General features: G+C 42.0%; 1 protein-coding gene across 3 annotated transcripts in view; it reads left to right on the top strand.

The window, feature by feature from the left end:
* Positions 1-2,072: 2,072 nt before the first annotated feature.
* The window catches only part of LOC105473059 (alanine--glyoxylate aminotransferase 2), a 45,783-nt gene continuing 33,692 nt past the window's right edge, over positions 2,073-14,163 (top strand). The window contains exons 1-4 of one of the 3 annotated variants that reach the window (XM_011726663.2): positions 2,073-2,417; positions 9,614-9,699; positions 10,759-10,943; positions 13,204-13,327. In XM_011726663.2, coding sequence (XP_011724965.2) covers positions 2,330-2,417; positions 9,614-9,699; positions 10,759-10,943; positions 13,204-13,327 — 483 coding nt within the window. In that variant the 5' untranslated portion in view covers positions 2,073-2,329. Of the gene's footprint in view, positions 2,418-4,346; positions 4,435-5,958; positions 6,112-9,613; positions 9,700-10,758; positions 10,944-13,203; positions 13,328-14,163 lie in introns of those variants that run through there. The other 2 variants (XM_071099025.1, XM_011726666.3) reach the window with 2 other exon arrangements.

Here is a 14,163-nt window from a genome sequence, read left to right on the forward strand (position 1 = left end):
ATGCCTGTAATTCCAGCATTTTGGGATGCCAAGGCGGGCAGATCACCTGAGGTCAGGAGTTCAAGACCAGACTCAACATGGAGAAATCCTGTCTCTACTAAAAATACAAAATTAACCGGGCGTGGAATAGCTTGTAATCCCAGCTGCTCGGGAGGCTGAGGCAGGAGAATTGCTTGAACCTGGGAGGCAGAGGTTGCGGTGAGCCAAGATCGTGCTATTGCACTCCAGCCTGGGCAACAAGAGCAAAACTCTGTCCCAAAAAAAAAAAAATATATATATATATATAGAGAGAGAGAGAGAGAGAGAGAGAGTTTTGTGCCATTTTAGTTAGTTGAATTATAAATTGACGTCATCTTACTGAGATGCATTTAAAATGTACATACATTTTGGCCTAGGAATCCTTCTTCAAGGAACTTATCTGAAGAAAAAAATAATTAGTCAAGTGCAGAAAATTCTCTGTCCTAGGATGCTGGAGAAAATATAGCTATCCATCAAAAGGAACTTATTAAATAAAAAATATGAAGACTTTCAGTTTCTGAAACAGCATGTGCATACACAGACATACACACGTAGAGAAAGATTTCTGAAAGGAAATTTACTAAAATATAATGGTCAGGTTTGTTGTGATCTTTTTCTTTCTTCTTTATTCTTTTCTAGGCTTGACTTTGTTTAACAAAAGTACATATTACGATAATCAGAACAATTTGTTTTCTTTTTAAACAAAAACAAAAGAGGTATAACCTCCCACTTTCCCTCTAGAAGTTATTCAAAATGTACTGTTTTTCTGCCCCACTCTAGGTGACCCCTTGATGTTGGGTGTCTCTCACTATAAAAATCTCAAATCTTACAGCCCAAGAAAAATCTCAAGCCAAGGAAGACTGCAGCCTGCAGTGTTCGCAAAGGCAAAACTGACCACAGTCCAGTAGAGCTGAAGAGCATATACCAGACTTCAGGAACTCAACATTTTCTCCCCTCTGTCCAACCACAGGACAGACTGTGCACCCCAGGGAGATGCTGTGTGGCCACTGGCCTCACTGACTTGGATTATTCCTGCAGCACATGACCAGCCAGCTCATATGATCACTCCCTACTGCCCCCAAAGCAGAATTGACTGGGAGCTGGAAACCCACGCGAAAATGGACAATTATACTGAATATAACATACTCCCTGTGCTTACCCAACGCCTTCACCTCCCACGGGCATTGAGAGTCAAAAGTTGTTATGCAGGTGTTTGTGAAGGATGTGGCCAAGTCAGTTGTCTCCCCTACAGGATAACCCAAGATTAATGATATCTACCCATCCCCACTCCCTCGACCCCCAAGTTGCAATCAACTTTGTCACTGTCCCCCTTGGGCACTGCCATGTAGAGCACGTGGCCCCCATTCTGAAGCAGTGGGAAACCTGGAAGAGATGTACCCTTCGCAACCTGGTTGGATCTTAAAAACATGGATCTAACTGAAAAGAAAAAAAGACACACATTACACATATTGACATAAATTAAAACTGCATTCACCCTAAACGATACACATTCTACAAGAATGTGTGCCAAGAAAAGGATATATGTAAACACGCTAAATAGTTGCTTATGGGTATTGAAGGTAGGGGGAGGCTACAGTGGGATAAATGGGAATTTAAGAAATAATGAAAATAAGGCACACTAACTCCTCAGCTCTTAACCTTTTGCCTTCCTCAGACACATAAGAGGATCCATAGCTGTCCAGAAACTTACCTAGTTATTTGGTACTCTCTCATTTCTTTGGAATGGCTCCTTCCCCATTGTTTTCTCCTCTCTTTCTCTAAGACCCCCAAAACCAATTTATTTGTTCATTCACTTCATGCATATCCTCCTTTTTACTCTCTTAGTCACATCTCTCATTTCTCAGTCTCTGACCCCTTCAACCATGTCCTGATCCTTCTCCCACACCCAGCACCACCCTCCTGCAGAGGAAAGTGTACCCGGATGAAACCCCGATGGAATACTAAACTAACAGAACTCGTCAGATGACCTTTGCTTTATCTGCCTGCTTTCTTTCCTCTTCCCTTCTGTTCTCTTCTTTTCCTTTCTTTTCTCTCCTCTTCTCTCTCTCCCTCCTACTTTCACTCTCTCTCTACCTCTTTTCCTCACTCTCTTTTTCTCCCTCCTTGAAGGCACTGTTACTAGCAATAGAGAGTTCTGGGGCTTGCCTGAAGCCATGGACAGTCACCACTCCAGGATTCCCCTTTTAGCGCCTCCTCCCCATCTTAATCTCAAAGTCCAGCAAGGATAGTGAGCAGTTAGAGCCCAACCTCCAACCTACTTCCATGGGGGTTTGCTTCCTGAGTGGGAGAGATGACTCTAGTCTGGAGACATTTGCTGAGACCCTTGTTCCTGGTCACCTCCGCTCCCAGGATCCTTGAGATGCGTCCTTTCCTGAGCCGTAAGTGGAAACCAGGGGGACATAGGTCAGTTGAGGATCAGCGAGAGGGGAAGACTTGAGCTCTGAAGGCTGCTGCCTGGGATTCTGGAATGTTAGACCTGGTTGAGGTCTTAGAGATGAGGCATGTTTTTAATACACAGGTTCTCACCCTGAGTCGATGCCCCATTTTCATAGCCAATATTTTGTAATGCTCCCTTTTATTTTGAAATGAAATTCATGGATAATAAAACCCAACTATGCTTAATTTCAACATAATGACATGCTCTCTCAGCTGCAATACTTTCAAAAACCAAAGGAAAGCAATTCAAAATAAAGTGTGACTTCAACTTACAGATGCCCAAGGATGATTTCTATTTTTTCTTTTTTGAGACAGGGTCTCCCTCTGTCACGTAGGTTGGAGTACAGTGGTGTGATCATGGTTCACTGCAGCCTTGACATCCCAGACTCAAATAATTCTCCCACCTCAGCCTCCTGAGTAGCTGGAACTATAGGCACATGCCACCATGCCTAGCTATTTTTCTTTTTTAACTTTTTGTAGACCTGGGGTTTTACTGTGTTGCCCAAGCTGGTCTTGAACTCCTGGGCTCAAACAATCCTCTCACTTCAGCCTTTCAAAGTGCTCGGATTGCAGGCCTGAGCCACTGCACCTGGCTAGGATGACTATTTTAAAAAACATAAAGCATCTGCATGAATTTTCATCATGCCTCTAGGAAGTGAGACCATTGTCTCAATTACCAACAAATGCTGTGATTTACCCAGAGTCATCCAAGCCAGGACTTGACCCCAGGCCCTCCCCATCCACTCGAACTCTCCTCTCTGCGGCAGGAACACGAAATATGAGGAGATGTGGGCTAACCAGACATTGGTGGCTTTATGAGTGATGTCCTATGTGCCTGTGATTTTCACATGGATCTTGTTTCACGAAAGCCCCACTTCCTTCCCAGCAAATTCCCTCATGCAAACATGAGATTAAGCAGCTGTCTGTACATTTATGTGCCTGTGCTTCACAGGCCCTAAACAGGTATGGGGACCATTTTCCATTCCCCATTGTGACCAACTTTGTCTTCATTTTCTCCTCATCTTTCCCTTTCGCCCTCCTTCCTTCCTCTCCTCTTTGCTTTCTTCCTCCTGAAAATTGCAATTTTTTGAAACTCGATACATGCATGATGCTTTCAATGCATTATGTCCTTTTCTCTTCAACCAAACTTGTTAGTGAGTACTATTATCTCATTCCACAGATGAGGAGACAGGGGAATAAGGAATATCTAAGAAATGTGGTCAAAGGCAGAAAAATGTAAGCGACAACTTGGGATTCACAGCCAGGCCTATCTGACTCCAAACTCGGAGAGATTCTACCAGGCCCTGTCTATCCTCCCCCAGTCTTCCAGTCCTGTTTGGACTGCTCTTTTCCCTTGGTCATGAGTTTTTTGCCAGAACATCACTTAACTCCAACGTTTTCTCAGAAGCAGGTAAAATTATACCCAGTCTTATGCTCAGTGAGGAGGAAATTATGCTGAAAGTACCAGCTGCTGACCTAGCAAGAGAAATGCCCTAGGCTGCCCCCTCCCCTCTCCTACCCCAACCTCTGAGCATTGTGTAGCTGCACAGTGGAGCAGCAGATAACCTAGACAGGGCAGGTGAGTCCTAGTACCTAGAGATCTTGATCAACTCATTGGGGATGCCTTACCATAGGCCTAGCAAGGACACCACGAAGGAGCAGTCTTTGAAAACCACACCACCTAGACTGAATGCCATCCTCATTACCTGGCCTTACAAAAACCTTTGGGACTTTTATGTCTACTTTCTTACCTACTCTACCTAGGTCTACGCTTGCTTGTGCTTGTTCATCTAAACACACACTCACTGAACATACACTTCGGGAGCACCTGCCATATGCAAAATATACATTCAGGCAAAATATATGAGCATCTATTATGCACCAGTGCTGCAGACTTAGCCACAATAGGCAAGAAAAAGCCCCTGCCCTCTATTTCAGGAAGGAGATGGACATAAACGAGTAAGTAAATATGTAAATATATATATGTGCGTGTATGTATGTATTTATGTATGTATCCAGTAGAGAAATATACCATGAATAAAACCAAATCTGGAAAGGGAATAGAAAAATATAATGGGGGAGGGGGGAAGGGAAGGGACTGTGGTAAGGAGATTACCATGTTTCAAGTGTTGTTATATATGCAAAAATAAATAAGTCACAATTCTTGCATAGTATCTACATAGTTACTATACAATATTCATATGCCTAAAATGTCCAGCCTTGTTTACGTTTTGATATGCACAATCACTTTGGGCTAACTGTATGCAAAGTTATGGAAGCAATTTGCTTTCAGTACAAAAGTGTGGAGAAATATCTCAGTGGGGCATTGTTTCCTACAATTAGCTAATGACTGTGAAATGTATAACATTTGCAGGTGGCTGAGGTATGTGCTCCCTGTAGCAATTTCCTAATATATGCCTGCTCTCCCATAAAGGAAGGGGGGCACAAAAAGTAATCCATTTCTAGCTGAGATGTTTCTCCATTCCTGCCAAGGCTATTTTAAGAAAACATTCAAAATTTGCCCTAAAGTGGGGCCTCCCATGTGCACCGCTCCAGGCAGCCTCGCCACAGTCAGAACTGATTTAACACATGCCAAGGGCCAGGAAGGGTGATCACAGAGAAAGACTACTCCCAAACATGCAGAAGGAAGACCCACTCACCTCAGAATCAGGAATCGAGCAGCGCTCTCGCTTGTGGACAGACACAACTGCCCCTGTTTGGCTTCAGCAAAAGGGCATATACTGGAAGGGTATGAAGGAATGGAGGCAAGGAGGGAGGGCGGCTGAAAGAATCAACAGGAGGCTGAGGAGGTGGACAGGACCCCACACACAAAGAAGCCAAGGAAGACCAGGCAGGAGTAGAGTAAATTCTGGTAGGAAGCTCCTCTTAGCAGCTTTGCTGGGGGGATGCAGGCACCTGGCATTCATCACTGTCATCCTTTCACCCAGAGCACGCACGGGACAGAGGGGACCTCCACAGAGAGGGCTGCGAGAGATCGCGTCCTGAGCTGGATGATACCCAACAGCAATGGCGAGGGTCCTCGGCAGTGTCCTGCAGACTGCAGTCCCATGAGCGAAGGAAAAAGGACCACTCTGGAGTCTCCAAGCTGGCAGCTCCAGGACAGGGAAGCAGAGGAGAAAAAGTTTCTTTTTTTTTTTTTTTTTTTTTTTTTTTTTTTTTTTTTTTTTTGAGGCGGAGTCTCGCTCTGTCGCCCAGGCTGGAGTGCAGTGGCGCGATCTCGGCTCACTGCAAGCTCCGCCTCCCGGGTTCCCGCCATTCTCCTGCCTCAGCCTCCCGAGTAGCTGGGACTACAGGCGCCGCCACCACGCCCGGCTAATTTTTTTTGTATTTTTAGTGGAGACGGGGTTTCACTGTGTTAGCCAGGATCGTCTCGATCTCCTGACCTCGTGATCCGCCCGCCTCGGCCTCCCAAAGTGCTGGGATTACAGGCTTGAGCCACCGCGCCCGGCGAGAAAAAGTTTCTCTGCCGGCCAGACACTGTCACTCAGGCATCCAAACACCAACACAGCTTCAGCAGGCCTCCATGGGAGGCAGTGTCTCAAACCTTCGACGTTAGTGAGGGACTTCAAAACTGCCAAGGCCTCGAATTCCATCTGTCACTGACTCCACTCTAAGGTAGATGGAGGATGAAATCTTCCTTTCCTAACTCATTGGCTATCCTAAGTACTAAATGAGATTCCAAATGTGACAAGATTTTTTTCAAGTTACCTAAGATGCTATACAGAAATGAGATAGAATTGGCATTTGGGGCCAGGCTCAGTGGTTCATGCCTGTAATCACAACACTTCCGGAGGCCAAGGCAGACAGATGACTTGAGCTCAGGAGTTCGAGACCAGCCTGGGCAACCTGGAGAAACCCGGTCTCTACTAAAAATACAAAACATTAGCCGGGTGTGGTGGCATGCACTGTGGTCCCAGCTACTAGGGAAGCTGAGATAGGAGGACTGCTTGAGCCTAGGAGGTACAGGTTGCAATGAGCAGAGATTCCACCACTGCACTCCATGTAAGACCCCAAGTCTATTAAAAGTAGAAAAAGGAAAATAGCTGGGCATGGTGGCAAGTGCTTATGGTTCCGGCTACTCAAGAGGCTGAGGTGGGAGAATTGTTTGAGCCTGGGATGTCGAGGCTACAGTAAGCCATGATCATACCACTGTACTCCAGCCTGTTTGACAGAGGGAGACCTTGTCTCAAAAAAGGGAAAAAAAAGAAATCATCCCTGGGCGTCTGTAAATTAAAGCCATACTTTATTTTGAATGCTTTCTCTTTATTTTTAAAATTATCGCAGCTGAGATAGCATGTCGTTATTTTAACACATTATATGAGCATTGGGCAACAGAGCCAGACTCTGTCTCAATAATAATAATAATAATTAGCATTTTAATAAATCACACTGTGTCCACTGCATATTTTCAAATATTTTACAATCTTTTTTCATTTTAAAAGGTGAAGAAGCCCTTAATAAATACTCCCTCTGGGCTGAAAACTGGTTGTGAATACTGAAAAACTCTTTATCATTACAAAGAGAATTTTCCCAAGAGTTTCCAAATGCCAAAAAAAATTGATTTTTCTCACTTACTTTGCCCAACAGTTTTTGTCATTTGACATCATGATTTTGGGGAAAGAAAACAAAGTTACGGTGACCTGTAAGCTATAGAATTCTGTGAGAGTTAGGCAGCTGGGAAATGAAAGCTTCCTAGTTACCCACTTGGCATTTATTATGCAAAAGCGATGCTGTTCTCCAAATTGAATTCCATCTTTCAATGTCTTGAGTTGCTCATGTGAATTGAAGTGAAAATTGGTGAATTGGATGAAAATCATTAGCTGTCATCTGTTTAGCCTAAAAAGACACTATCCGATTAGTTAAAACAATAAGACAAAACAAAACAAATACCTATTCACAAATAGACCTTGGATGTAGTTTTATTAATCCTAATCTCATTCATTCCTTCCCCTCTACCTCCATCTCTCTCTCTCTCGCACATGCACACACACACATACAGGTATGCATATGCATATACACACATACACAATCTCCAGGAGCCCCCAAAAAGCTTTATGAACCCTCAACTCTTACATCATCCTCAAAACCCGGGCTATTTTGAATAAAGAATGCATGCAATTATCTAGATAATTAGATTTTAATTTTTTTCTGGCAAATAATAAAAACCAAGGCAGTTTTATTTCTTTCTGTCCATCAAATATCAACATTATTACTATTATTTCTGAGTTTTAGTTATTTATTAAGAGGGGTGATATGACAGTCAATAGATTTGGAGGTATTATCCAGATTTATTTCACTTACTGACTCCTATTATATTATATTTCTCCTACTTGCTCGTTACTATCTGTCTCTATTTCTTCCTTCCTCTTTCTTCTTCCTTTCTCCCTTCTTCTCTTTCTTCCTCTTCTTTCTTCCTTGCAGAATTTCATGTATTTCATTTGAAGCCCTCACTCCACAATCATATTCTTATCACTTCTGTGAATAAATGAATAAATAAACCTGCCTTGACTGTTTAAAATACAAGCTTTTCCTTATCAAGTCTTTCTCTCCAACTCCCTTCCCCCTCTAGCCTACTTTCGTAAATCCTATAACCTTGGAGTCAAGAGAGCCTACAACCTCCTCAATGGGCAACTCCAATTTTGCAGACAGAAAAATGAGACTGAAGAAATGAAAGGATTTTTGAATTCTTAGAAACACTCAGAATTTTTGTTCCATCTCAGAAGCATAACTAATGCAGAGAGACACAATGAAAAGCTTTGTAAAAGGTGAAATTCTCAGAAAACTGAAGCTATCAAATTTTTTGGTCCTTTCTATGCATGGAAAATCAAAAGTCACTTGCTTTTAAAGTAAGAGCAAATTAATGACATTAGTGATTACTTAGAGCAGAAAAGTGAATGGGGTCTCTTTGAAAGAAGGTATATTCAGAGCTGTTACTTTCCATCTTCATTTAAAAACACAATTGTTCATTATGTTTCTCAGGACTGTGACTTCATAGCCACACAAAACACTAACATTTCTTTCTTGCATTCAAACCTTCATGCTGAGAAAGAGACATAATTTCCTCAGCTCTCTCCACCTGTAAAATTATCTTAATGTTGACCTTTAGTCTTCAAAATTAGGAGCATCTTTCCTAGGAGTACTTATAAGTTCTCTAGAAACCTCTTCCAGCTCTAACGTTCTGATTCCATTATTCCATCCCACTGCTGCAGAGGGCCCAAAATCTGTGCTGCCAGGGAAGGGTGGAAATGGCTGAAGAATGAGCAAAACAGACCACTGGGCTAGAAGCCAGAGGAGTTTTGTTCTCGTTCTTCACCTAACTAGCTAGATAGCCTTAAACAGATTAATTTACCACTTTATGCTGGTTTCCTTATCTATAAAGTATACATTTTGACACACACACACACACAGACACTCACACACACAAATGTAAGGTCCCTCCTAGCTCCAAATATTTAATGAATCTGGTTCAGCTTATCCCTGTTTTGTCACAGTCTTGTGTTGGCAGCCGTTTTTTGTTTTTTGTTTTTTGTTTTTGTTTTTTTTTTTTGGAGTGGGGGAGGTTTTGTCTTCCGGGTCTATTTGCCTGTGTTTATTAGTCTAGTGTATTCTCTAACACCTGCCTCTCCTCATTCCCTACAAGAATAGTCAACAGTCATTAATTCCATGTGTACTGACAGCTAACCAGGTACCAGGCACTGACTAAACACTAGAATTCAGGCACTAGGCAGCTTGAAGCCTAAAAGCACCTCTATTAATAGAGGATGGACTCCAACAACACATTACACTGGCAGAAGTTTTACCTACTGATGAGAGAATCAGCATGTTGAGGGTAACACGGACAGTTTGCCTAAACTGAGCTTCCCAAGCTTGCGAGGGACTGCAGTAGATTGTTTTTCCAGACTAGATTTGAGAAGAACTATCTTTTTTTTCCTCCAGAAAACTCATTATTGAGATACTCAGTTTTTAAATCCAAACTAAAAGCTGATTTACATGACTTTTTAACTAAGAAATAAACAAAATTGTCTAAGCAGTTTTATTTGGATAACTATAGGTAACTTTCACCAACAGACCTATGTCATGCTTAGTTGAGGATTCTAACTCACTTCACTTTCGGTAGGTGCTTCCTGGACATCAGTAACCAAGCTCAGTCTTCATACAAGGCCCAGAATGCCTCCATGTGACTTCATACCTGAAAGATACCAGGTAAGATTCAGGGCTTTAAGAACACTCAAAGAGGTAGTTTCTCTGGGGAGGTCTCAGTTGATTGTTTCCTTAAGAATGACACAAAAATAGCCCTGCTTGCCACTAATCTATCTCATTCCAGATATTGTACCTCTAAGTCATTGGAAGCATCTGAAACCCTCTTACTCCCTTAATGCTAGTATATAAATTGGTGTCCATGTGTGAGAGATAGAGACAGAGACAGAGGCAAAGACAGTACATGCAACACACTATAGATTATAATTAATATATGTATTGCAGGGAGATACACACACATAACAAATGTGATGGCACACATTGGCTTTAAAGTAAATGTTGCTCCTGTTTTAACTGACTCATGTGGCCATCTGACCTTCCTGAGCCCTCCAGCCAAAATTATAGTTATATTTTTATTCTCAGGCTAATAAAGATTGAGCTGGCATTTTCTCTCTCACTTTCTCTCTCTTTCTGTCTGTTTCTTTCCTTCTTTCTTTCGTTCTCTCTCTCTCATGCATGCACATGTGCATGCACACACACACAGCAACTCCTTTATTCTACATGATACTTACAGGTTAGAAATTGTAGAATCAATAGGTACTCATGAGGGATCCACAAAGAAGAGAAATACAGGAGAGATATTTTATAATTAAAGATACAAACATGACTAGCACATCATTGCATTTTTATTTTTTTAAAACACTACCACAACAAAAATGACTTATTAGTTCAGACTAATTGCTTATTAGTTCAGATATTTACTTCCAAAGTCTGTTTTTTTCATAGTTAAAATCAACTCAAAGCCAAGGCTTTTCATTGATAGGTAGAAATTCCAGCCCTTTTCTAGAAAGAGATTGAAAGCCTACAAATAATAATTCACTTCCTTAAAAGAAAAGGCTTTAATTTCTTACAAGGATGGTATTGGGTAAGTACACCCACTTTTGAGCCTCTACAGGCTAGCAGCCCTCTGCTCTATCCACTAGAGAGACTGGGCACTATTACTCATAGATTGACTGCCATTGACCTTCTAAGAAGTGTGTGGGTTTAAATTTTGTTTATCTACAGTCCCTTGGCTACAACCGTGTCCTGGAAATCCACAAGGATCACCTTTCTCCTGTGGTGACGGCGTATTTCCAGAAACCCCTGCTGCTCCATCAGGGGCACATGGAGTGGCTCTTTGATGCTGAGGGAAACAGATACCTGGATTTCTTTTCCGGGATTGTTACTGTCAGTGTTGGCCACTGCCACCCGTGAGTATCCTTAAAATCTGGGGATTTTTGTTGCAAAAGAATGCATGGAAAACAATTATGCTAGTGATTCTGAACTCTTGGTTTGCTTATCTTGGTTAAAAAATATCTATGACAGATTGTGGCTGACATACTCCCTGCTATTTCCTGAGTACAAAATCTTGACACTCTACTTTTCCTTTTCTTGACAATGCAAGATTTTGTTATTCTCATGTCACATGTAGTGTGGCATGTACCACATGACTGGAGTCTTGCTGTGTATTTCTCATTAGCAACAGCTTTCCAAAGACAGGGGTGCATTCAGGGAAAGGAAGGGAAGGGAAAGGCAGGCGGCTCTCAGAGAAACACATGACAGGCTTGTCAGGCAAGGGATGATGAGAGATGAGAAATAGCTTCTAGCCTGGGGAAATCTTTCTCATGGCCTCTGAGAGATGGAAGAGGAAGAGAAGAATGATAAGAGACATATGCAATTCTAGCTGGAAATTTACCTGGAAATGTATGGATCAATTAATCTAGAGATTATCTGCAGTGATGACGGTACACTCGCCCACACAGATACCCTTGGAGAATTCTTGGTTTCCATGCAGTGCTTTCATTTCATGTCTGTTCTCTTTTTCCTTTAATAATCTGACCAATGCAACCTCACACTAAGTTAGGGGAAAGCAATAAAGCAGCAAGCCTAAAACAAACTGAATAGGTGTGGGACCTTCCGTCAAAGCAGGAGGCCAAGAGTCCCCCCTCACACAGCTGTCAGGAGGTAAAAAGTGAGTGTGCCTCAGGGTTCCAGCCCTCATCTTTTCCTCCCCTTCACTTCTCCTACCCTCTTTCATGATCAGGAGGCCCTAGTCCCGTGCAAAGTCACGAAAAGTATCCAAAATAAATGTCAGATGCAATTTCAAACATAGGACAAACATACACGAAAGAAGTAGAGAAAATGGAATAGAAAATGAGTTCAAACATTCTCATTGAATCTTCCCAATAACATTGACAGTCTTCCCTGGAAATGGGAAGCCATCTATTTTACCCCTCCTGTGACTTTCATTTATTTTACTAGACAATGTTTTTGTCAACTGTCTCTTCTTTTCAAGAATTTACTGATACTCCACAATTTTCTAAAGTGAGTTTCATGGAACATTGATCACAGGAGTTTTCGTGGAAAAGGGTCCCATGAGAAAATAAGTTTGGGAAACACTTTAAACTATTTCTCCTTTCTGAAGAGAAACAGTGTACACTAGTCTATTATAGGTACTAAATGTTCTATAGTAAAGACATCTGTATACTCTGATATTTCTCAAAATATTTACCCACTGGATTGATTTTTTCTGATGTGAAAGATATTAATAACAAATAAAATTGGTATGTAACAAACTTTAGCAATTAATGTCCTTTACAGCAAGTTCAGACATCTTGGCTTGTGTTTTCAAAGCTAAGTCAGGTTCCACAAATCTATCATCCTTAGTCCCTATTATCTCTCAGTATGAAACTTCTAATCCTGTAGGTTGGCCCAATCCTTCAAAGAATGTGGCTTTATAGTTACAAAATGTTCATCCACACTAACCACTGTTCAGACTCAGATATTAGAATCTCCCTGCAGAAAAACTATTAATCTTAGTCGGACGTGGTAGCATGCACCTGTAGTCGCAGCTACTTGGGAGGTTGAGACAGGAGGATCTCTTGAGCCCAGGAATTGGAGATTGCAGTGCACTATGATTGTGCCTGTGAATAGCCGCCACACTCCAGCCTAGGCAACATAGTGAGAACCCATCCCTTAAGAAAGAAAGAAGGAGGGGAAGAAGGGAGAAAGAGAGGAAGGAAGGGAGGGAGGGAGGGAAGAACTATTGATCTTGCATACGTGTGCTTGATGAATCTATTCTTCTTTAGAAAAACAAAATGGAAAGGACTCAGGCTTACAACTAGTCATCTTTTTTTCCAAACTCTTCAAAGGATGGCTAATAAGAAAGCATAGTTAGAAGAAATTCTAAACCCAAACTTCCTCCTAAACTAGGTATTTCTTTTCTAAAATCCCTGTAATCATTGAGTCTTCTTTTGAACCCTGCTCTTGGAGAGGAATTCATTACCTTTTGAGGCAACACGTCCCATTTCTGGACACCCGTAGTGGTTAAAGGAGTTTATTCTCACATGTAAATAAAATCTGCCTCTTGAAACTCTTTGAGAAAAAACAGTACGTTCGGGTCCAATGGCCAGTGTGTGTGCAGGAGGGGCGTGACACGCAGTGCAGGTAACTGCTCTACTGCTTATCCAGGAAGGTGAACGCAGTGGCACAAAAGCAACTCGGCCGCCTGTGGCATACAAGCACTGTCTTCTTCCACCCTCCAATGCACGAATATGCAGAGAAGCTTGCCGCACTTCTTCCTGAGCCTCTTAAGGTACAATGCTCTTCCTACAGGAGCTGAATTTCATGGGGAGAAAAAAAGGTACGATGCTCCCAGCTCAAAGGGACAGGAGTCTTATGATTCCAGGGGAGCTGCCCTAGGAAGCAGGAACATGGGCAGGAAATCTAGTCTATGCATTGAACATCTGTAGTGGTGATCTGATGGCTACATCTGAAAGCAATCAGACAGAAGGGAATTTATGAATTGCTGGTGAAACAAGCCAGTGTTCCCTTGTGTCACCTCTGAGCCTCTGTCTCTCTTTGGTTGCTCTCCTCGCCATATCTTTGCAGAAATCATTTCCCAGGAGCCATAGGCCTACTGATGTTCTCATCTATGTCCTCAAGAGGTTTTTATCTCATTGCTCCTTAGCCTTTCTGCAAAGTTATTTGCATTTCTTTTACAAAAAGTGAAACCATTTTTAATGAATGCTATATGGTTCATTTGGTCCAAAATACACTTAGATATTTTTTTCTACATGAGCTGTTTTTCTGCATCTGAAATGACTGATATTTTAAACTGAACTGAGATGTTAAAATGTTGACCAAGATTTGCATTTAGGCATTAAATGAGTTCATATATATGAAGAACCTAGAACAGCGCTTAGTCTCGAGTGTTAGCTATTATTATTTTACCATGTTGTCTACATTACCTAGAATAGATGAAGAAACTTGGAAGAACTGCAACCTCAGTTCAGCCCCAGATGTTCACGGAAGAGCAGAAGCAGAGAGTCAGCAGAGTCATGAACACATGTCTTCCAGTCCCTGAGTCTGGAGGGCACAGTTCGCTTTCATTCTCCCCGTTCTTTCATCCAGGCTGAGCTGCATTTTTTG

The sequence above is a fragment of the Macaca nemestrina genome, chromosome 6, assembly GCF_043159975.1.
Source record: "Macaca nemestrina isolate mMacNem1 chromosome 6, mMacNem.hap1, whole genome shotgun sequence".
NCBI lineage: Eukaryota > Metazoa > Chordata > Mammalia > Primates > Cercopithecidae > Macaca > Macaca nemestrina.